The sequence below is a fragment of the Cinclus cinclus genome, chromosome Z, assembly GCF_963662255.1.
Source record: "Cinclus cinclus chromosome Z, bCinCin1.1, whole genome shotgun sequence".
Lineage (NCBI taxonomy): Eukaryota > Metazoa > Chordata > Aves > Passeriformes > Cinclidae > Cinclus > Cinclus cinclus.
This window is the reverse complement of record NC_085084.1, coordinates 69,157,594-69,182,583: the sequence shown is the minus strand read 5'-3', so window position 1 is coordinate 69,182,583 and position 24,990 is coordinate 69,157,594. Positions and strand designations below refer to the sequence as shown.

The following is a 24,990-nucleotide window of genomic DNA, read 5'->3' as shown; positions in this document are numbered from 1 at the left end:
ATTAAGAAGCTTATTATTAATTCTGTTCCATTTTTGTCTGAGCTTGGTGATGCCAACAGTTCTGATAAAATCCCCTTTTCATCTAGAAATACGTGTACAAAAAAAATATTGTTCTCACTGGAATTTACATTTTTGTCAGAAACACCATCTGGTCCTTCCAGTCCTACATATTTTTCTGCTTCTTTGGTTACATTTCTTATGCACTACAAAAGCAACTTGTTCTAATTCAGTGGTGGACATATTCATTATATGTACTGTATTCCATCCATTATGGATTGATGTGTGATAAACCCCATGTTTTATAACAGACAGTATGCCTTCTCAGCTGAATCAGGAGGACGCCCAACAGCCACAAAAGTAATGGTTGTTGTGACAGATGGTGAATCACATGATGGCTCCAACTTGAAAACGGTGATAGGTAAATGCAACGAAGACAATATAACCAGATTTGGCATTGCTGTAAGTAATATTAAAATTATTGAAAGATTGTTTTGTTGCGTATGTATGAAAGTGCATGTTCTGTACTAAAGTGGTATGTAATGCACACACTGCTACACTGGTGAGACTGAAGCAAAGTCAAACTAATCCTCTGAACTGGTGGAAATACTAGTCTTTTTCCTGTCTGAAAAAGCAAGACTAGAATTGCCTGAGCAATTTCAGTGATTTTCTCCTTTGCTAGGCTTTATGTACTTTTCCTGTGTGAATGGTCCCTTGCATAGACATCAACTCTAATAAGCAATTCAGTAATATGAATAGAGGTAACTTTTTTTTAGTATGTAGAATACTTGCTAAAATAGTACAGGAGGAAACAGAGCAGCACCGTGATTTCTCCCTCTCTACTTATTTTGTTGTTTGTTTGTTTGTTTCTTTACACAAGGTTTTGGGATACTTAATAAGGCATGAACTTGATACTAAAAACCTAATTAAAGAAATCAAGGGAATTGCCAGTCACCCAACAGAAAAATATTTCTTCAACGTGTCATCTGAGGCTGCGCTACTGGAAGAAGCAGGAACTCTTGGAGAGCGTATATTTAGTATAGAAGGTAATGCTCCATGTCTTTGAAAAATCAGATTCTCCCAGCTGATGAGCTGATGAGGTTAGTCTTTTATTTAGCTTCAGTTTAGTGCAGTGTTGGGAAAATGAGGGGTAGCTGGAGCTCCAGGCTGTTCACCAGGAGGGCCCTGGTTTTCACAGATGTTCCCCCAGCTACTCCACCCCTCATTAGCCTGAGCTTTAAGTTAATTTATGCAGTTTGGGGAAAACATTCCCCAGCTGATGAAAACTTCTGTCATGTTAGGGGCTTCAGGTTTCCATATGCAACCAAATGTATTTGTTACCACCAGAAGAATAAAGGTATCTTTATGCTTGTGAGCTTCATCTGTGTGAATCCTAAGCCACTTTAAATAAATTTTTTAAAAATTTAAAAAAAATAAAATCCCAGAAGATTATGTTACTGATTACAGAACTGAAAACTGAAAATACAATTTGTGTGGTGCATACCAGGTCCCCTCCCTAGCACCACCCACGCTCCTGTGTATTATGAAGAGGAAGGTGTTGCAGAGGTGACACAGAGATACTTTGGCTGTCCTGAAAGCCAGCTTTTAAATATAAATTAATTTCAGACCTTGCCTTAGAGATGTGTAACCTGCTCTCAACTCCCTAAAAGTTTATGTCTGCCACTTTCCTGTGCTCAGGGAGAAATCTTCCCTTCTCTTGCACCCTCATTTATTCTTTGCCAGGCCCATGCTGTTACTCAGAGCAGGGAAATACATCTTTTTACTGAGTACTCCCACTGAATTCCCATCCATCAGGCTTAGGAAATGGATGTCACAGTATTCTTCATGACAATTACAACAGTTTTTAGAAGTCCTATATGAAAATAAAATTTCCTATTCTATTTGAAAGTTGTGAATATACAGTCATTAAAGCTGTTGATTTCAGGATGTTAATGCTTCCTAGGAAACACAAAAGAGATCAGTCCCAGTGGCAAGACTGCAAACTGTTCCAAACCATCTTGACCATCATCTTCTGCCCGTTTTGGAAGAGACTTATAGCATGGCTCTGGGCTCCTTCTTATCAATTTGCCATTAAATCCTCCAGAATTTCTACAGTTTACCAGCTCTGATTTCCATTGTTTGTAAATGCTTTAGCCAAATTAGTGGATAAACATGGCCCCTGTAGCTAAACTCAGAGGCATCAAGGCTGGATTTTTTTGTGATTATATAGAGATAACCATATATGCATATCTGTTTTACTAGGTACTGATCAAGGTGATACTTTCCAAATGGAAATGTCACAGGTGGGCTTCAGTGCATATTACTCACCAAAAAAGGTATGTGAGTTTAATTATTTAATTATACAAATAGATGTACCTATGTACACATGAGTATAAGGAAAGAGAAAAAAAACCACAATGTCCAATTTTAAGAACTTTTTACAAGCAGGAGAATATCAACTTATCCTTTAATTTTTTGTTGTTTGAATATATATATTAATAAGTGTAGTTGTATTGTGGTTTGTTCTTGTACTGATTTTGAGATGTGTTAATGCAATGATTTCAGTGATTTCTGAGTTCAGGAAAAATTTAATTCCTCCATGTTTGTGACTAGCTATATTGTAAAGCTGGTAGGCAGTGACCAAAATGTAAATAAATCAAGTCTGAAAATAATTTATTTATAAATTATAAAATTACTAATTGTTTAAAGCATATTTCACTTTAAAATTAGATCCAAAAAAGCAGGTGTATTTTAATGCTAATCAATTTTAAGCTCATCTTTATCAAATAAGCCATCCTTGTAAAATCCAAATGTGATTCAATAAGCTTTCAGCTGAAAATACAAGAAGACTGTTTCTTTCTCATAGTGCTTAAGATAAATGAAATAATTTTTTATAAGTCCTCTGTATTTGCACAAATTGAAGTTTTAAATTATGAAGCAGTTAATGCTAAGAAATGGCAAAAAATGAGATACATATGGGCATTTTTTCAGGTAAATTACACATTCAGTTTGATTGTAGTTTTCTGTAGCAGTATCTCAGTTTAGTGAAGAATTTTAAAAACGTGCAAACTAAACTATGGTTTTTTTCTGTGTACAAGTATAAGATTAAGTGTTTCTGTATGAAGTATTCTGTATAGTAAGCCATGCTAATTTGGATTTTAGATTTAATTGTTCTCTCAAGAACATCTTCTTACGTAAAGAATTAAACTGTATCTATTCGCATCAGCTTTTGTGTGCTGTTATTGGCACCTTTGTTGTAGAGAAAAAGGGCTTTAACTTTTTTGTACTGCTGCATTTGTGTGATCCCTCAGTCTTCTGAGGATCATGGGTGCATAAAAGTATGGACTTAGCAAGCCCAACCCCAGCGTGGACAGACCTAGGAAATGATCAGTGCTTAAATAAACCCATTTTATCATGAGTTGCAGTGCCACAGGAACTAAAGCAGTCACTTACCCTCTTGCAGTAGAAGGGTGATAATCCCTCTTAAAAGGGTAGTAAAGTCCTGCACATAAGTGGCAACTATGAGCAGCTCCAGTCAGCTGCCTGCAGGCTTTAGTCTGCATCACTGGCTTAAACACAGTGAAGTAGGAAATTATTCATGGGACCTTCAGCTTTGCTTACACTTTTGCAGAATCAGGTAGTTCTAAAATACTGACTTTTATTTTTTAAAGGATGTTCTGCTGCTGGGTGCAGTTGGGGCCTATGACTGGAGTGGAACAGTAGTTCAGGAGTCTTCAGACAGAGCCACCACCTTTCCAGGCCATGTGTTTGAGAAGATTCTACAGGACAGAAACCATAGTTCATATCTAGGTAAGGGGCTGAAATAAAAATCTGGAAATGTATGAAACCTTGATTAAGATACTAAAAAAGTTGTAAAGTTCTCCTTTAGCCAGATTTGTGTTAAGAAATTATTTGATAATGTAGAAAGAAATTTTGGTCAAAAAATAATTATTTTTTTACTGGTCAACAGTTCATTGAATAAAAACTTGACTTTTTTTAAATTCTACTAATATCAAAGTTGTAAACTGAAAAACAATCGGTCTTTGTCACAGCTGTGGTTTAACCCCAGTTGGCAGCTAAGCAGCCACTCAGTCTCTCTTCTTAATGGGAGTGAGAATGGGGGAGAGTTGGAAGAATCAAAGTGAGTGAACTCCTGGGTTGAGATGCAGACAAAGTGAAAGTCATGCATGCAAGCGAAGCAAAACAAGGGATTTATTCACCCCTTCCCATGGGCAGGCCATGCCCAGGACAGCAGGGCTCCAACACACAGAGCTGTGACCGGGGAGGACAAACGCCATCACTCTGAACATTCCCTGCTTCCTCCTCCTTCCATGCTGAGCGTGCCACCATATGGAATGGGATGGGATGGGATGGGATGGGATGGGATGGGATGGGATGGGATGGGATGGGATGGGATGGGATGGGATGGGATGGGATGGGATGGGATACCCCTGCAGTCATTTGCGGGCAGCTGCCCTGGCTGTGTCCCCTCCCAGCTCCCTGTGACCCCTCCCAGCCTCCTCGCTGGTGGGGTGAGGAGAGGAAAGGGCCTTGACACCGTGTGAGCACTGCTCAGCACTAACTAAAACATCCCAGTCTTACCAACACTGTTTCCATCATAAATCCAAATCACAGCTCCACACCAGCTGCTGTGAAGAAAATTAACTGTATTCCAGCCAAAACCAGCACAGTCACAGAGACATAATAAATCACAGTATTTGAAAAGGCTGCTTAGTGAATCATACTGATCATTATGAGCTGCTTCTGTTACAATATTTGAGTGTTCTTCCCCAGTTTAATGTGGATGAGAAGCTGATTGACTTTCTATTGTTTCATATGTGCTTGCTGTTCCCTTGGCCTTTTCCAGTTCAGTTTGTAGATTTTGAATATTGTTACCAATTAATAGAGATTTAATTTATAATCTCCATATGTATTTTTGACATGTTTTTGTGACCCAATAAAGCCAGTATTCTCAGTTCATTGAAATGTTTTCTGTAAACCTTCAACATGCCTGCTCTGCTGTTTCATCCCTGAATAACTCTACTACATTAAACATCTTTGACTTTCTCATTCTTGAAGGTATTTAATAATATGCTCTCTTTGCAACAAACGTACTCTTTTTTTCCCCCTATGGCTCAGTATTACTTTCATCCAACAAAATGAATAAATCTAAACCCAACCAAATGAGCAGCAGCTCTTTGGAATGTATGACCTCTTCAGACTTTCTCTTACTTCATTTTCTTAATTATTTTAAAAAGCTCAGGTAATTTCCTTTCTCTACAAGGCAGTTTTAGTGTATTTACTTTAATCTTTCTGGATCAAACAATGTTGTTGCCTTTTCTGTCCCTTTATTTCCCTTCCACTTTCTGTCCTCCAGTAGCAGCTCGCCATACCAGCTCTCTCTCACCAGCTTGGGGAAGTGAGTGTAAGTTAAAGAGCTGCTAGAACATCACAGCCTGATCAATTGGCCCTTGTTCTGCACTGCAGCCACTCACTTCAAATTATTGTATTCTGTACTGTATTCTGTGTTGATTAGGAAGGTGTGTACTTGCAGAATAAAATCTTGTTTAGTTGTTCATTGAACTTTCAGTCACAAAAGTTGTTCTCACCCTATGTCTAAACAAAAAAAATCTGAATTAGGCTGGTGTGATGTAAAGAGCAAGGCATAACCCTTTTAGACTGTGCTCCTCATATTGTTCTGCAGCTTGCTAAAGATCTGCATTTTCTGTCCCATCACTGGCATTTTGTTATTAACTATAGACTTTAAAAAGGATGACTGTTTTCTTTGCTTAAAATAGATTTGCTGGAACTAAACCACAGAAATCTAAAGTATGTACTAATGCTAGATTTCTACTGCTAATACATGCTTACATTTTTGCAGGTATTAAATTATGTTTCCTGAAAGCAAATAAATGCTAGAATAATGGTAATGAGGATTAAAATGTTCAAAGAAGTTCAATCAACCCTTCAGCTAATAAGCTGTTAATGTAGCCTCTTCTATTCACACAAACCACTGGTCTATGGTTTGGTGAGCTGTGGGAAAATGCACTGCAAACTTTGCAGAAGCTAGGTGTTCCTCCCAAGACTGATTCAAATGTTCATCTCATATTTCGCTTTATTTCTTCTTTCCAAGGATACGTTTTGCATGTTTTTTTCATGTCTCCTTCACAAGCATGACATTTTTGTGGTCTGCATTTTACTGAATAGGCTAAGCTATTGTGTTATTCCTTAAACCTGCTTCAACTTGATCTGTGTGTCATTGTTTTCTCCAGGAGAATATTGCAAATTTTATGCATATGTGACAGCATACTTCCCATCTGGAATTGTCACTCTGCAATTAACATACCAGATTGATTCATCCTCTGTGCCTTTATGGATTACCAACAGATAAATTGTAATTAATGTTCTCTCACATATGTTAAATGTTGGCTTCTATCCCCAGGTTATTCTGTTGCTGTTCTCTCAACTATGAGCTCTGTCTATTTTGTTGCTGGTGCACCAAGATCCAACTACACTGGCAGAGTGGTGGTTTATGATGTGGACAGTGATGGTAATATTGCAATTGTACAGTCACAGAGAGGCGAGCAGGCAAGTATATTTTGATCATGAATACAGACTTTCAGGAATCTGTTTTTATTGACCCAGCAGTAAATTGCAATTTGTTTTGAAAATTCGTCTTTGTCTCAAAGCATTTAGAATCCACTTGAACTGTTCTCTGCCCCTAGACTATTTCAATGTGGTCAGCTGTAACTCTTGAACAGTACTTTAGGAAGTAATCCAATTACTGGTAAAAGATAATATACAAATCTAACTAATGTATCCTTCTGTCAACAATTCAAATTGGGAGAGACTCAGTGAACTCAGCTCTGTCTGAGAAGTTATGAAGTAGATGACATCAGAAGATAGATGTGGAAGCTCATCTCTTTTTCTCTGGAAAAGAGGAATGATTTTAGTTGGTTTTGATGTCACCTGAAAGACAAATCTGAGAGTAGATCAGAGGTTGGGTAGTTTCATATGCAGTTATAAAAAATATATTTCTCTCATATCTTACTTTCTGTTGTAATCTCTATTGCTGAGTGGTAAAGCCATAGCAGCAACTACGGGACAGAAACAGTGAAGTATGTGTATATGTATATATATGTATATGTATATGTATATGTATATGTATATGTATATGTACATGATTCTTCCAGCAAGATGAGTTCCTACAGATTTAATTTAATTCATCAATGTTCAGTAGTACTGGAATATTACTGGATGAAAGTTTTCTGAATCAGGTGCTAAAACGTGACTTACAAAAACCATATACAGCGACAACCCATTTGCTATTGTTTTCAGATTGGCTCCTACTTTGGCAGTGTGGTGTGTTCAGTGGATGTCAACAGAGACTCTGTGACAGATGTGCTGCTTGTTGGTGCACCTATGTATATGAATGACCTGAAGAAGGAAGAAGGGAGAGTATACATGTTTTCCATCACAAAGGTAAAAATGGCTCAAGCCAGCATTACTTAGGTCTAATTTCTTTCAAATCAGATTAACCACATGCATGCTAAAAGGCCCTTGGCCTCTCCAGATCCTTGAAGTCACTATTTAGTGAATCTTTCCAAGGTATTAGAAATATTTCAAGTGACTTTCCCTTTTTTACAAGAAACAGAGCACAGTGCTTTTCCTGGGATGTGGCATAAGGGCAGGGATGAATGGTACCGAGGCTTCCTGGTTAGAGGGCAGTGTGTGGAGGCCTTTCCAATGCTGCATTGCATGTTCTGCTTTTCAGTAACAGCTACCAGCTCACCCCAGATCTGCTTGTGCATGTAATCTGGGAATTAGGCAGCTGGATCAGACCGAAATGGAGCCAGTGAGCAAGGCAGTAGCTAAGCACTATTAGTGGTCAGGGGCCTGGTGCTCTCAGTGTCTCCCTGGTCATGGTGTCAGGCAATGGGCTTCATGCTAATATAGCAAGGGTTGGCCATATCTCTGAAAAACCTTGCTCAAGGCTATTGCTAATTAATTTGCCGTTTGTTTTTGGTGAATGTATTCAATGCCTGACAGTATTCCCAAAGCAGTTCTAAGAAATGTTCTTCTACCAGCTTTCTGCATTGTTCTGTAGACTCTAACACTGGATGGTTACCATAACTCTTGTTGTCCCCTCTATTCAGTAAAGCTTAATTATTTGTCTGATTCTTCATTGACAGTACTTTTTATTCAGACCCTTAGTAGGTGTTTTCAGAATACATGTTTTAACCATCCTCTGAACCTTCTGGCATTTTTGAAAAGTCTTTCATTCACTGGATGTCTGCAAAGTAAATTAATATCTGACATCCACCAGAGAAAACAGAAAACGGTCTTTTTGCTAGGTAAAGTACAATCAAATGAATAAGAGAGGAAGGACCACCCTCCTCAGCAGGACCTTAGTCAGAGTATCCTGACACAACAGGAAACTATCCTAAATCAATTTCAACATAGATGGAGGAGCTGAAAATTGGCAGCTGTCTTTCTTTTTTTTTTTTGCCTCTGGTATCAGAAAGAAAAGAAAAATGAAAGGGTATTTTTTTCTTTGCTTCTGAAAACCAAATAAATTGGAAAACTATCTTACAATGTTTAGTTGTTGTCAAATGTTGAGTTTAAAATTACTTAAATTTTAAATAAGAATGAATAATCAAAGGTATTTTTAATATTTTTTTAAATAATCTGGATTTGTGCAAGTTGCCCCTGTTGTGCAAGTAATAGTTTTCTAGTAATTTTTAATAAATAATTTGGCTGTTATTTCTAAAATTTTAAGAACAGTATTATAACTGAGGTTAAAGGTGAGAATGCTATTTGCCAGAGTTGCATTTAATCTAATGTAAGTGGGATTATTTAACTATGAAGATCTCCAGTCTTTCTTTCTTCATTGGCATTGGAAAGGTCAGGAGTTTACCACTTGGACACATGTTTTTTGCATTAGTTTAGTAAGGAAATTCCATTTCTGTTTCAAAGAATTATGTCCAGTTACATAATTTCCATTCCCTCTGCATAAAAACCAGTAATCCAAAACTGGAAACTGTATTTTTCAATGTATTGTGAAACTTCAGAACAGTCAGATGAGGACAGAGAGGGCATTTAAGCTTCATACATATGGTTATATTTGCTGTTAGTACTTTTCATAGCAGGCTTTGATTTTGCTGTGTAATTCTTGCCAAGACTTTGAGACATAATGCAAACTGAATGGGCAATACAATGGGGAAGGAATTCAATGTTGAGCTATCTGAGGGGAATGTACTGGAAACAGAAACAAAAAAAAATGCACATAGATACTGCTCCTATGTCCAGTCTGGTGCAATGATAGTTATGCTTCTGCTTTTTCTTATTTTTTCAATTTTTAAAGGGAATATTGGATCAACAAGAACTCTTGGAAGGTCCACAGGGGTCAGAAAATGCACGCTTTGGATCAGCAATTGCAGCACTTGCAGACATTGACTTGGATGGCTTTAATGATGTTGTAATAGGTGCACCACTAGAAAACCAAAACTCTGGAGCAATTTACATTTATAATGGATTTCAAAAGACTATACATACCAAATATTCTCAGGTAAATAACTGTGTTGCATAATGCTGTACTTGGTGCCTTTAAATCTGCTAGAGGAAAGCTGAAGGTTTTCTGTGTTTTAATTGGCTGCTGTTTCAACCTGTTAAAGTAGTACTGTAATTCTCATGGTTTATTTCACATTTTGTGCTTCTCCTTCCTTCTTCAGCTGTCAGCTTATCCAGGCTGATGTTGTGGTGCTTGTAACTGAACCATATAGAGGAAAAGGATGTCCAAGATGCTTATTCTGAACCATTTTTGATGCCTGAGTGTGAAGTCAGCTAATATCCTAAAAGTGTTTGACACCTATTTTTTCAGGTTTCTAGTGCTGATGTACAGCAATGAAGATTAGATAAACCCCAGCTCTGCAAATTACAAATGCATAGTATTAAAGGGGAAATCTTTCACTGGTCTTCATATATATACTATAATGGTAATCTTATTATCACCTTCCATGCAGATTTCCTGGTTGTAGCAAGTATTTGTTAGAATTCCTATTAAGCTTCATATCCTTGAGTTGCTCAATGTGAGATGGAAAAAGTTTCCAGCTGTATCTGGCATACAGCAGTCAGTTAGCTGATCTGTTTCCAAGACAGAAAAATCTAGTCCTTTGTCTGCTGCAATAGAGAAAGAAGTGCTACAAAAGCATCTGAGAAAAGACCCACAAATGCATTTTGTTTAAACAATATATTGCATATACAGGGAGTATCAATGAAAACCTATTAATTAGGCTACTATTTACAGACTTAAGCATGCTTTGGCAAACTCAGTAACCAAACTCTCTTTCCCAGAAAATCGTAGGATCGGATTCTGCTTTTGGACAAAAGCTCCAATTCTTTGGAAGATCAGTAGATGGCCATAGAGACTTAGATGACGATGGCATTGCTGACATATCAGTTGGTGCTGATGGAAATGTGGTCGTGCTATGGTTGGTATACTCGTTCTTAGAAAGGAAGCAGTTAGTGATTCAGATGCAGCAGTTGAACATGTAGTTAATTAAACAGGAAAATAAGCAAATTAAAGAGCCCTTTCATTCCTTGTGTTCAGCACTAACACACTTGCTGCCTTATCACTGCTATCAAAACTAGCTTAAAAAAAGAGCATTGGACTAAATCTCTGTTAAGCATTTATCATTAAACCACTGAAAGCCAAAGCAGCACACAGGGCAGAGCCAGGGCATGTGGGAGGAAGTCAGGTGGCAGAGCCTGCTGGGAGGGACCTGGCCAGGAATGAGAAGATCAGGAGACATCTGCCTGCTACTGCTGTGCAGACACAGAGGGAAAAGGACAGCAGTAGGGAATGGGGCTTAATGGAGAGTGTTTGTAACAGCAGGCTGTGTGCCTCAGTAGCCACAGTATAATTTTGATAGCTGAGCCAGAGACAGGTGAAACCACAACCTTCACGACCTTTACTGGCTGATAGGCTGATATAGGGAGAGTGTTGTCCTGCAGGGTAAGGACAGAGAGCAGCAATAGAGAGCTGACACCTAGTGCTGGCCAGAAACACATTTTTAATGGCACATTGCCTTTGCCACAGAAGTCAGAGTACTTTCACAAAATATTAAAAAGTTTCACAGAACCCAAATCATCTGCCTGCCTAAGTAGGCTGTGATTTCCACTCCTTGCTTGAGGAGCTAAACTCAAATGCTGTTTCCTTTTCTATCTGTTGACTGCCTTCATGCCTGAGGCTCCCCATTGTAAGAAAAATATCACTGAATTGCTAATTCTTTCATAATGAAACAAGATAATTAAAAATGAATGGTCAGTTTGGACTTCTGACTGCTGCTGCTGGGGATTTCATTAAAGAAAATTATGCACCTTGAACTACCAGCATTTATTTAAATTTGATTAATGAAGATGCTTGTTATTCCTTTGCTCTGACATTTGGGCTGATTAACGCATGTTGTTTTAATTAAAGTGTTTGTTTTTACATGTAGGGTTCCTTTGAAACTGTTCTTCAAAATCTTAATTACATGAAAGTTGTTTTTCGGATAAATTAGGTTATTAAATAAAATGAAGAATTGCCCATTCTCACCTTCCCAGAAGAGCTCTAAAGGAGCAGAAGGTTACTTATTTGGAAAATAGGCCAAGGGCTTCATTCTCTGATGCCTTGAGGGATCGATTAGAGCATTAGAATAAAGACATCAGTGAGCCATTAATTTGACATGAACATACATATTATTACTGCTGTAAGCAACAATATCAACAAATTCATGTGTACCTAAGGAAAAATAATTTTAATAGTGCCATTAAAATAAGTTTACATTGGGAACCAAAAAAAAAAAAAAAACAATACTAACATTTACAGTTAGTATTAGACAACATCTTCTATGTTACCCAGAATTCTTCAAAACACCATGTAACTTTTAAAATATATTTTTCAGGTCAAGAGGCATTGCAAATGTGTCCATTATTGCTTCATTTAAACCTGAGAAAATCAGTCTGCTGAACAAGAATACAGATATAACTGTCAAAATATGTTTTCAGGCTACATTTAGACCTGCTAAGAAAAATAATCAAGTGGGTAAGAATATTTCAATTATTTTTCTTATATTAATTTCTTCAAAAATCCATTATTCAAATAAGTAATGTAAAGTCTAAAGTTGCATTAGATTGAATGTCAAGAATCACAAAATCAATATAAAACATAAGTGCTTGAGAAAGTGTTTTTAAGACCTAATTTATCACTGGCTCCATACTCTTTGAAAAGTGGGAAATTAACAGTATAGAAGAGAGCTGTGTCCTTGTTGTTCAACAATCCCCAAAAAGGTCATTAGTGAGGAGCTGGGTTTTTCCAACCTTCTGGTTTCAACAACAGACTGCATACTTTTCCTCTCCCTTCAGAAAAAGAAAATGAAATATTTTCCAGCAGCTCAGAACAGTTGTTAGTGGGAAGAACCTCTTCTTTTCAGAGGACCGTGAATATTTCTGTGACCAGAAGTGGGTTCCCATGAAGTTTTTCAGTTCAGTCTCACAGATAACACCAGTTGGACTGCTTCAGTGCCTTTAGGAACTCATGATTTTAAGCTATAAAATGACAATGAACTTCCACAACATATTAGTCATAAAACAAAGCGAAGTGGAAATTGTGTGATTGAAGAGAAGATGCAGATTCTTTAAAGTCACCCTGAGTTCAGTGATATTGTTGCAAGGCCGCTTTATCTAGAGTAACCCTAGCACTACTGACTGGCTTCTTGCCTGAGCTGCAGGCTCAGACATCTGCAGTGGAGGCTGGATTGATTGGCATTTAATGTGCTCCTTGCAGATCAGGACCTAAACCTGTCTGACTGCTTGGGAGAACACAAGAGAAAATACTTTCATTTTGAAACTGCTCTGTGTTCAGCTATGAAGAACATGAAATATTTAGTGTGGTTTGGAAAGTCTAGTCCCTACAATATTGAGCATAGTAATGAGATGTCAGGCAACCATGCTCAGTCAAAAATGTACTGTTATTCTTTTTTGTAGCTATAAAGTACAATGCAACATTGGATGCAGATCTCCAATCCTCCAGAGTGACTTCCAGAGGACTTTTCAAAGAAAATAATGAAAGGTACATGCAGAAGGATCTTGTGGTACATCATGAAGAGAATTGTGTTCATGATGTCTTCAGTGTACAAGTAAGTGCAATTGTTAGTAGTGTTGCATAACAAAAGTGACCAGAGGAAGACATGGATTAATTTTTTTGTCTGTAATGTGAATTTCATGCATGGTGGACTGAATTATTTATGTTCTCCAAATCTCCCCAGGCAAAAAATACTTAATAAGATTATGATTCCATAGAAACTAATAACTGTCACATTCAGTACAAATTTTTATGATAGGAAAGAGCGTTCTTAATTGTGTTATTTATCTCTGGTATAATACAGAGCCCATGGTCTATAGCTTAAATAGATTTTAATTTCCCTCTGAGCAGATTCTTCTGTAAGAACTAAGACATACATGCAAATGCTTTCTTCAAACTAACATTCAGGCAAACTTTGGGTGCATTCTAACCCCTGGTACACACCAAGGAATTAAATAAAAACTCTCCATTTTTCTCCAGAAGCAAAGACTGAACACAGCCCTGAGGCTTGCCTTAAGCCCTGTTGCATGATGCTGGCTCAGGTGGAGGACTTCTGTCCCTGCTCTGGTGTGCAGTGACCTATTGATCACATTTAGTACTATGTGGAGTGGTGAACCACAGGGCTAGAAGGTGATTCATCCAGTACTGAGAAAAAGAGAAAACATGGATTTACTGTGTTTTAGTGTCACTCAGGTCCAGATGCTCTTTATGATGGTAAGGCAGCATGGAACAGGAATTTGACTTCTTCAGCTAGATGAGAATAAAAGCTACCTGGTGATGGCTTTGAGGACCAGTTCCTACAGCTGCAGACAATCTCCCTTTCCTTAGCCCTAGTAGTTACTGTGATGTGCAGTCTCCAGGAATTCTAGAAAAATCCATTTTATCATGGAAATCACACTGAAAACTGTTAACCTAGAGGAGCCCATACTAGTCAATCTCACAAAATTATTTTCTTTAAGAAATGAAGCTTTGAAGTGTTGCTTCTCCTTTTTTAGAGCTAGTATTTTTTTACTGTGCATTCTCAATGCACAATAGAAATGGCCAGTTTTACCCTATTTTCTGTGCTGGCAGCCATCATTTGAACCATGTATTTTACAGGAGCCTTCAGATGCAGTGAATTCACTTAGTCTGCGCATTGACATTGGCCTTGCAAATCCTGGCTCCAGCCCTGTCCTGGACATATCTTCTCCAGCATCTGTAGCCTATAGTGTAAGTATGCAGATTTACTATTCAGATAGGTATGGCTGTACACATCCATAATGTGTGGCCCCCACAAACACAAAAGAGGTAAAGGGAAACTGGTGTTCCATGTAAGTCACATGGAGAGGTGTCCCCTGGTTTGTTTTATACATTTGCCTGTATTGCATGAGTTTGTTCACACACACATACATCAGCCACTGTAGCATAACAAGCAATGCTAGTTCAGCCATGTCACTGTTGATGTGAACTTCTAGTCCATGGCAGAGATTAATTCTTTCAGTTTATTCTGCAGTAAAATGTACATAAAAGAGAGATGGAACTGATTTGACTACATCACCTTTGTTGTCATTGGAGAGTAACCTATCTGTTTGTTATTAGATCAGTTGACACTTAGCAACACATTATTCAGTTCACTCATTCCCTTGTGAAGATTTTTAATTGTCTTCAGTGGGACTTTTCTTATCTGCAAACCAAGAATGTGCTTCAGCTTTAAGGTGTTTGCATTCTAGTGTTTTCAGGTAATGTTAAAGGTTGAGCCCTGTCATTCAGGAAATGTTTTTCCTTTTCCTAGATTCCTTTTATTAAAGACTGTGGTGAAGATGAACTTTGTATCTGTGATCTTGTTCTGAATGTTCAGCGGAAGGCAGATGACAGGTAAGAGCTGAATCAGTGGAACTGTTAGGGTGCAGTGTTTTCAGCATTTGGTTTGTCTGTGGGCTTCGGATGAATTTCTAGACAAGAATGCCTTTCTAGTTTAACATACACTTAGAAACAGCAGAGATAATCCAGTGGCATTTTAATCTAAATTTAATAAAGGACAAAGAGGTGGAATAGGCGCACAAACATAGAAGTAGAACTCTTGTCAGCTTAGACCAACCCAAGTTTTGATACCTTAGAGATGAAGACATAGTATTTGGACAATTTGTGTCTGACTGGCTGCTGTTGGGAAAGGTAGCACAATGGGAGAGCAGCAGCAGCTGCAGCAATTGTCTTCGTTTCTCCTACAGGGATCAGCAAGGATGCTGAAGCTTCCGTGCCAATGGGAGGCTGTGGTCACCTGTTTGGCCAACACATATTTTAAGTCCACATCAGATATATGCATATGTGTACATCACAGAGATAAGGCTGCCCTTGTGTGCTGCCTACTCTGTCCACCTTCCCACCAGGGTAGACCCCTTGAAAATTCAGCAAAGTCACTTTAACAACACATAATCAAGTCCTGTACTTTTGGAATACAATAATTCTATCTGGTTTTAGGAAGCACCATCACAGAATTTCTTATGCCAAGGGGTTTAGAAAGCAGAGTGTTTAAGTGTGTACAATGTAGGAAATGTCTTGCTGTGCTTATTATTTGTTGTTGGCTTCAGGCAATACATTTTCCTGATCCACAGCTGTTCTAGTACCTCTGTTTACAACAATGGACTTTATTTTCTAACAGCAAACAACAGTTTATTGTCAGCAGCAAAAACAGAAGGCTAACATTCAATGTGAAATTGAGAAATAAAAAGGAAAATGCATATAACACCAGAATCCAAACTACATTTTCAGACAACTTGTTTTTTGCTTCGTCTTCTTTACCGGTATGTGATACCCAACTTGACTGTTTCTGTTGCATCACCTGATTTTGAATTCTCAGGAGTTTTTTGGTTTTTTTTTTCCTTTCTGGCAGTGCCTATTCCAGAAAATAATGTTTGCACAAAACTCTCATAATATGTTTTCCTGGACCCCAGAATTATTCCCCCAGCATATCAGTTTATTTAGGTCAAGGAGAGATATTTCCAGCTCAGCATAAAAGCTGCAACTTGTTGAGTTTGACCTCACTTCAGACATGTTTTCCTCACTTTAGGCCTTGGCACCCACACCTTCTTCTTAACTCTCAGCAACATGCCTGAAGCAAGTTGCTGTGCCATAGGGAATTTGTATTTGATAAATCAGACATGCAGCATTTATGATGAATCCTTAAAGCATAAACTTTGGATCTAGAAATAATGTTACTGCCAAGGCCATGTGTTCCAGCTAGACAGTTAATCAGGTTGACATGATCACTATACCAAAAGCTCTTCTTTCAACAAATTTTATCGTAGGGAAAAAGAGGAATTATGCATACTATTTTGGGGAATGCAATATACCTATAATTTAAATTGTTGCTCCCAATTCACGAAGGATGAAATGCAGATTTCGGTGCTTGGCTTATATGGTCAGGCTCCTGCTGGAGAGGTGCGTGATAATCCTGCGGGTGAAATCCAGAGCAATCCGTTTACTTAAGGGAGAGGAGGGATAGCATTCATTCCTGCCCAAGAGCAGCATTATTCTGAACAATGAATTGGCAAAAGTATTGCACACAATGCTGGGGGTGCCTCTACCTCCCCATCCTGTTGTGCAGCAAGATTGTTCATTTCTCTTCTGCCAAAAGACCACACTGGAGCTAGAATTTTGTTTTGCTTTAAAAGCCCTTTTGCTTAGAAGCACTTCAGCCTGCAAGTGAAGTTTGGACCAAAAATGTGCCTGCTTCAAGGCAGGAAGAAAAACATAAACTGAGTATGTATGGGTCTTTTTGGGGGGTTTGTTTTGAGGGTTTTTTTGTAGCACAATTCATGAATGGTAAATGTCTACTAGGAATGTTTTTTTACAAAAGACAGTACTTTTTAATAAATTCTTCTCCAAGGGTTGATAACTGGCTCTGTTCTGGGAATTTTTTTTTGGATCAAGGATGATGACAAGCCCATAGTCTCCAAAGTAGTAAACAAGCTACTATGTATGGCAGATTTTCCTACAGAAAGTTTGATTTCTGTAGGAATTCCCCTTCGCACACAAAATTCTACAGTGAAAGTACTTTACCAGCTCTAAGATTATGTAAATATGTCTGCAAAAGTTCTGTAAAACTTCTGTAAAAAAGGATAGTAGAAGTTAGTGCTAGAGCTGACCTGTACTCTCTCACCTGTATTCCTTCTTTCAAGCTCACCCCAAAGTTCTAGAAAGATTATTACAGCCCACAAGAAATGGAGTAGGAATGATCCTTGTGACTTGTCACCTTTCTTGTGACTTCCTCCTGGTCCTGCCTATGCCCCACACACTTGCTGCATATTTTCACTCCTCCTTAGTACAATACATATGCTGTTTACAGTACACACTGCTCTGCCTTATCAAAACCTGATATTAAGATGTTTTTTGCTGTCTGTTTTCTCTGCAGAGTGATGGGACTGAAGTCTCATGTCAAACAGGAGCAGCACAAAGTACAGTCATTTGCCAAATAAGCTATCCTGTTTTCAGAACAGGACAACAGGTACAGCTAGCATTTTTAAATAACCTTGAACGATAACCAAAACCTTTTCTGCTGTTTGTCCCTAACTCTGCATTTCTTACTTATAAGGGTTTCTTAGATTTTACAATAGAGGATTAAAAGAAGCAAACTAGGGTTTAAAATTTGTGACTCCCTGCCAGATTAAAGGAAAAAAGGGCTCTCAAGGCTCATTTGTCACAACCCACAGCTTCCAAATGCTGCTACAGTTATGTAACTTTTGGAGAGTGAAAGCTGGGGCAGAGAAACATAGAGCATCATGTGCAGGCTCCTAAGAACTGAGCACAATTCCCATCAAATACCTCCTTCAGTCCTTCACCTTCTCCATGAATCTCATCTCTTCAAGAAAGCAGTATGGTTTTGGGAGAAGATTAGAGGCCCACACAGCCCTGTAATGAATTGTATATCTTTTTTTCTTATCTACCATAAACCTCAGGTTATCCACAGTCTTATGGAATATCTTATTCCTCAAGGGCAGAGCAGAAACAGGGTTCTAGCCTCTAACATAATCAAGTAGAGCAATAAGAAACTTGCTAGAAAGAACAGAAATATGATGTTCTGTGGTGGGACATGTAGAATAATAATTATAATTTTATATATATATATATATATATATAAGGTTAAGTAGTTTGTTCTCAGTATTAATGGAATCACTCAAAGTGGACCTGCTGGAACAAATGGAAGAGTGAATACAAAGCTTGTGTCAATGCTAGTGTTTAAAATGAAGGAATTGTGAACACCTTTTGTTGCAGCTTGTAGCTAGTTCTACACAATTTTAAAATGCAAATAACTCATGTTTATGTAAGAATGCCAGCTTGTAGGGGAATGTAAGAACAAATCAATTCTAAGTATTAACAAATTGCTGAAATATTACACAGAAATCTGTAGAGAATTCAGATACAGAGGGTGGTTCTAGATTGTTGCACACATGAATAATGCCTTTTGGGAAGTCTCTTGGATGTTGTACCAAATCATCTACTATGTGTTCCTTGTCTCTTCTGTAGGTATCCTTTGATATTAGCTTTGATTTTAACCTTAAAAATCTTCAGAATGTGGCAGTTCTAAGTTTTCACGCGTGGAGGTAAAGTACATAATGATATGAAAGCAAATTAGGTATTAAAAGTTTATTTGTATAAAACAATATTATTACAGTTGACTAAAATGTATTTTGATGAACAGTGAAAGCAAGGAACAGCAAGACTCAGACAACCAGGTCACCTTATCAATTCCTTTGAGATATGATGCAGAAATTCACTTCACAAGGTATGCTGAGTTTTGTAAACAGACACAGTCATTTTGCCAAGTGACTTGAAGTAACAGTCTTGAAAGGGCACTAAAATATAGTGAAGCTTGTATTGCTTTTGTTTTGGAAGTCATAACCTCTTCACCACTAGTAGCACATTTGTCTGTCCTTTTAAGCAAACTCAAATGTAAAAACTTATGAAAGTTGTGGACCTGTACTTACCTCTCAACAGTTGTCACAGATGCTCTTGTGAACGAAAGTGATGTGAAGACCAAACAGTGCATGTGGTTTGGATAACATCAATAGTATATATGTTATAATAACATTGGGTTTCTTGGCTCAAATATAATGACATGGGATCAAATCTGGAGTTACAATGTTGAAAACAAAACAAAAGAATATCAAAAGGAAAAATATACCCCACTCAAACTCTCAGCAAAGGACGGAAAGGAAAAAAAGAAAAAAAGAATTATGAATGTATCTGCTGAACCTGGAGCAAGAATATTAACCTTTTAGCAGTTAGAGATAATGATTTAAACTAAAACCTGAGGTACAGATGGCAGATTCTCCCTTGCTTTCCCAGGCATTCATCCAGATTCTGGCTCAAACCTAACCTCCTTGCCTGGTGCCAGCCCTTTCTTCTCCATGTAGAAGGCAAGTCAGGGCTGCTGCAAGAGCAATCCTCTACCCTGGGAAGGGTGGTTTGTAAGAAGAGGCAGCTGAGCTGGCAGGGGGAGAGCAAACAACAAAAACCCTTTTAAGACCTTTTATCTTCATATAGTGCTCTTGAAGGTTCTTATCTTGAGCCCTGAAAGTGCTTTTGATGATCTGGGATGCACTCAAACAATAATTAGTCTGTTACTGTTCCAAACAAGAATTATTTCAGTTACTATTTAACTTAGATTACGACTGAAACAAAAATTGATTGTTGTCACTCTCAAATCAAGGTAGGATATTTGAATTTTCATCAAAGAAAAGATTTTTTTGTCTTTCCCAAATACTGAATTTCTAGGATCAACATGTAATTACACTTAATGCATTTGGTCACCAGTTCTTGGTAAAAAAAATGCTTTTGCATCCCAAAGTGTTCAAAAATTACTAAATACAAATGATATAAAAAAAACCCAAACCAGTAGATATTCAGAGAATAGCAGAAATTTGAAAAAGAGGGACCTGCTTCAAAATGCACAGCAAAAATGGATCCAGGAAATTAATATTCAGAGATCACCCTAGCTACAAGAACTGTTGGCTGCTGTGTAGAATGAGCTGGAATAGGGGCCACAGTATAGAAGATTAATGATATAACCTTCTTTGCATAAGCAGTTTCAGAATATTGGAAGCCCTGCATCATGAAAAAGTGCACAAGTCCTGGAGTAATGAAGAATTTTTGAGATTGTTTTAAGAGCAGAGAAGCATTTGAGTCAGCAGTTCAAGTTCTTTCAGCTCCTCGAGAAAGTTGTATGAAACCTGCCAGAAGCAGCAGACACTGCAGGAGCATCTATACAGAGGGAATTTTTTAGGAAATTCAGATGGTGCAAACTTGAATCAGCAGGTTTAATTAGCTGAGAAATATGAACTTAAATGCTTCAGAAGAAGTGAGGAGAGGATAATTTATAGAGATGTAAGTTATTCAAGGGAAGGCAAGGGGTTGAATTCAGCTACAACTCTTGAATATGAGAAAATGCAATTTCATATGCACATCAATGAATGAAGGAATACCTACTGCCAGAAAGTGGTTAGTTGTTCTTGGAGATGATAAATTTAAAAGAATTAAATGAAATGCATATTAAGCTATGGCATAACTTGGCTTAGGAAGTATTTACCTAGAATTAGTTCCTTCCTGAGGCAGGTAATGCAGCCTAGAAGTAATCCCTCAAAATACAAGGGTTGAGAAAAAAAGTACTGTTTTTCTGAAGTGAAGTCTTTCTAGGGATAATTTCCTGAGTTTCTAGGAGAAGATGTAGCAATATGTCTTACCAGACACTTCTGAAAGGACAAGGAAGCTGATACTGTGCATCTTGGAAGGACTGAAGACTTCAACAATAAGGAAGCAGAAAATATTTCATGTGTCTTTTCCTTGGAGTAACTGTTAGCAAGCCCTTCAAGGAAAGGACTCATGGAAGAAAGTATGGAGGAGCAAAAAAGTATCCACAGTCCAGTATGAAGGACCACAACTGATCAGGAAGCACATCTGTAAGACTGCACACACATTAAATTGGGGTTCTATGCACAGATGTTACCCAAATTTAACAGGGAGAGCAGTAAAGATGATAGATTCCTTGTGTAATAGAAAGAGCTGATATAGGAGTTGTAATAGCCCCTATTTCTTGTTAACTCACTTACCAGCTTGCTTTTTAACTACTCAAATTAGACTTCTAATGAAAGTTAATGATGAAGAGCAGACACAGTTTTGGGATGGTTTAGCAGAGGAGCTGCTCACAGGTAGCAGGCAGTGGGTATGATGCACTGACTTTTCACAAGATTTTCCTTGCCTTTGAGCGTGGTTCTGACTAACTGAACTCCTTAAGAACCCAGAGGTCCTTGAACCATGTCCTTCCATCACACACCTGCCATTCCATGCTGCAGTGGGCTGAAGCCACCCTTATGTTACTTTGGAAATTCTGGATTTTAAAACCCATAATTATTAAAGAATGTGACACAAAGATGACTATGAGGGCTATGTGCTATGTACCATGTACATAAACAGGGTGATGTCTGTGTTTCTACACCAAACCAGTTACAGGTGCACTTAGGAAGACAGCAGGAAGGCCCTTTCTGAAGAAAAAGATGAATGCAAGGGTGAATGTGACAGTTTGTGCACAGAGAAGGAATTTGCAGTATGGCCCTGAAAAATTGCAGGGTCTAGAAGCCTGAGAGAGCCTGTATTCTGCACAACTCTCTTGTCTCAATTTCACATGTTTGTTCCAGCTCTGGGCTCCAGTACACCATTTTCTTAACCAACTTTGTAAAATTTAACTATTTTAGTTAAAACTATTTCTCTGTCTGTACTTCTGACCTGTTTCAAAAAGGCATATATAGTAACATATGTTTTCAAAGCAGTTGCCAAATTGAAATGTATGGTTTCATGGTTGTTAACCAGGCTTGCCAACATCAACTTTTATGAAGTATACTCTGGTCATAACATTCCTTCCACTGTGAATAATTTTGAAGATATTGGCCCCACATTCAACTTCTCAGTTAAGGTAAGTAAGTTTGTTTTGTTGTGGTTCAAGAAGTTGCCGTAGCTCCCTCTGTAGCCTGCTCCCAAAACCTAGTTAAAAAAACCACTCCTCCTTTCATTGTCTGATTTTGAGGTTTTTGAATAGGTCAAGTAATAAAAAAAATTTGCAAATAGCGTTAAGTTCTTGGAGTCCTAATAAGGTTAAGGATGACATTTGCAAAAGTAAAATGGGGGAGGGATTGGTCCTGCACTGTGTACTTATTTAAAAGATGGTTAATGCTTAACTTTAGGTCAATTTAGACTGTTTTTTTCAGAGTCTCCTGACAGCTTGATAAAGAAAAGCAAGTCTTTACAGGCTTGGACTTTGGAACTTGAAATTTGCAAGGGTTAAGGCCTCAAACCTGATGCAAGAACAAGCCAAATCACAGAAACAAATCCATAACACCGAAAAAAACTTAGATCCAAATATGCAACGTGGAAGAAACTTAAATATGTTCCATTTCCATTCCTATAACTGCTGCTCCAAAGGACTAAACAGGTCTATTGGCCATGGCAGAATATTTGCTTTTCAAAATATATTTCATGCAGCTAATATGAGCTTTGTTAAGAAAACAGACAGGAACCTGGAGCTATACAGTATACTTTCTGCTTTACTAGTCACAAAATTGCTATCCCAGTGTCTTAATAAAAAAAATTATGTAAAAGGAGTCCAGTTCTTCCATACTCATCCATTATTTTTAACTTTCTTGCTGTATCATATCATTTATGCATAGCTACCTGAATTAACTCTTGAGTTTTCTGCTTTGCAGGTAACAACAGGAAGTATTCCAGTAAAGATGGCATCTGTAACAATCAGTCTTCCAGAACTGACCAGCAAAGGCAACCCACTGATGTACCTAACTGCAGTCACCACAGATGAGGTGTAGAACTACTGAACTGTATTTCAGGGGTTTATCAGTACTATAAACATCAATTAGCTCCCCAGTATTACGGCTTAGTTTAAGAGAATCTATGCTATTTCCCCTTGTCCCTTCCTCATAAAGGGGTTACCACAATGCCAGCAGTACACTAGCCTATTACTTGGCAGATGTGGAGTATTTGGATCTCTTCAATTAGGTCTTTCTCCAAGTTCCTGGTGAAGTTATCATAAAAATGAAATTTTTAGATCAGGAAAAACCCTTCAGATCAATATGGGGAGAAAAAAGAACTGTCATAAGAATTATTTACTTCTGACCAAAACCACATACTCTTAGTTTCCTAAAGAATTGAGTGTTCACACTCTAGCTTTTAAGAGCCATCATCTAAACCCAGAAATATATATTTATTATGATGAGTATAAACTCCCAAGTAGAGTGTCATCCAGTCTCATTCCTGCCATCTTTCCTAGACCAGAGGTGTTACTTGTGATGCTCAGATAAATCCACTGCAAATAGGGAAAAGACCTTATTCTCCATCTTTCACAAAAGAGAACTTCAGAGCTTCCAAAGAACTGGTGAGTAAAACCCAGGGCTGCTGTAAGCAGGACCTTCTGAGCTAAAGGAAGCGGAGCTGACCTTCTGAGCCTATTGCTGTACTTGTGAGGGAGCTGTGATGGGGTGTCATTCCTTATTTACAGAGCAGTAGCTCAACCTATGGATGTTCTCACAGACACTGCATCTGCTTTAGCACAGCCTCCAAGCACTTAGTTTGTATACACAGAACAGCAAAGGCAAGGGCAAAAAGTCTGGATGTTGCAAGAACGTTTTTGAAAGTGTATCTTTAATGCATGCTGTTGCCTCTTCTTGCTGTTTCTCCCGGAAGAACTGTAAGAACGTGAAGTGCAATACCATCACATGCAAACTGGAAGACATTACACTGAAGGGAGAGTACTTTGTGAACGTGTCTACCCAAATCTGGAATGGAACCTTTGCTGCCGTGAGTATCAGCTGCATCTTTATGGAGGATCCCACACTCACGTATTTTCAAACTCCTGATATTTTTCAAAGTTCAGTACAGAGACCTTACAGTCTAGAAAGACTTTAATGTCAGTTTGTGTTTTTCCAGATTGAAAACTTGAACCTAGAAGTAGTGAGGCTTCATAATGGAGCTGATAAAACTTCAGTCCAGCTCAGAATCTAAGAAAATGCTGTGATACTTCAACCTTCACAGCTGAATAAAACATTTCCTACATCTGTTAGATTCATTCTAGGGGAACTACAATTTCAACAAAACTCATCATAGGACAGCAGAGCACAGTATCATCATAGCCTGTAAAATAGTCATGCTTTTAACTTTTGAACACCACAGCCTACATCATGATCATCATTAAATCACATCAAAATACCAAAACCCTGTTAGTGCTGCCAGTTTTATTTGATATAGAAAGTGTAGAAAATGTCTTTAATTGATTTTTTTTGTGTTTATTAGAGTAGGTGTCAAATAAACAGTCCTTGCTTAGAGTCCTGCAGGATGCTTAAAATATCCATCAATATCTCAGCCTATTTTCAATCGCCATGTGTCCTCCAGGGTATAACTCATCATGAGTTACCAGCCTTTTGAAGCTAGGCCATGTTTGCTTCTTAGCTAGGCAACCAACCAAATGATCTTGTAGTCCTGGATTTGCCTAACATGTCAGGAACATGACGCAGTCTCCCTAGTGTGTCTGGTGATTCTTGTGGCAGGTACTGACATTCAACAGCAGGGCTGTTGTCAGCTCCAGCACTGACTCTTAAAAGGAAAAGGTCAGGTTGATATTGTTAAATGTGTAATGGAAGTGTGCAACAAAAAGCATCTGTCTGTCTTTAGAGTTTATATTTTTCTAATCAGCTGGGTTAAGACCATTTGTTAGTGCTCTTAGGTATGCAGAAGGTGGAGACCTGAACAAAAGGTTACTACCCTCTCAAAAAAGTGAGTGGGAATGGTTTGTTTATGATCACTGGCCAACAGGAAGGAAAGTTCATATGGCACAG

General features: G+C 38.0%; 1 protein-coding gene across 1 annotated transcript in view; it reads left to right on the top strand.

Moving 5' to 3' along the window:
* ITGA2 (integrin subunit alpha 2) overlaps positions 1–24,990 on the top strand; it is a 68,992-nt gene that overhangs the window by 34,920 nt on the left and 9,082 nt on the right. Inside the window, exons 8-27 of the mRNA XM_062513448.1 lie at positions 309–459; positions 878–1,043; positions 2,260–2,333; positions 3,669–3,807; positions 6,440–6,585; positions 7,336–7,479; positions 9,362–9,565; positions 10,351–10,487; positions 11,943–12,082; positions 13,024–13,175; positions 14,219–14,329; positions 14,892–14,974; positions 15,759–15,900; positions 17,511–17,603; positions 18,623–18,699; positions 18,798–18,881; positions 21,962–22,064; positions 22,852–22,962; positions 23,430–23,534; positions 23,843–23,956. Coding sequence (XP_062369432.1) covers positions 309–459; positions 878–1,043; positions 2,260–2,333; positions 3,669–3,807; positions 6,440–6,585; positions 7,336–7,479; positions 9,362–9,565; positions 10,351–10,487; positions 11,943–12,082; positions 13,024–13,175; positions 14,219–14,329; positions 14,892–14,974; positions 15,759–15,900; positions 17,511–17,603; positions 18,623–18,699; positions 18,798–18,881; positions 21,962–22,064; positions 22,852–22,962; positions 23,430–23,534; positions 23,843–23,956 — 2,476 coding nt within the window. The remainder of the gene's footprint in view (positions 1–308; positions 460–877; positions 1,044–2,259; positions 2,334–3,668; positions 3,808–6,439; positions 6,586–7,335; positions 7,480–9,361; positions 9,566–10,350; positions 10,488–11,942; positions 12,083–13,023; positions 13,176–14,218; positions 14,330–14,891; positions 14,975–15,758; positions 15,901–17,510; positions 17,604–18,622; positions 18,700–18,797; positions 18,882–21,961; positions 22,065–22,851; positions 22,963–23,429; positions 23,535–23,842; positions 23,957–24,990) is intronic.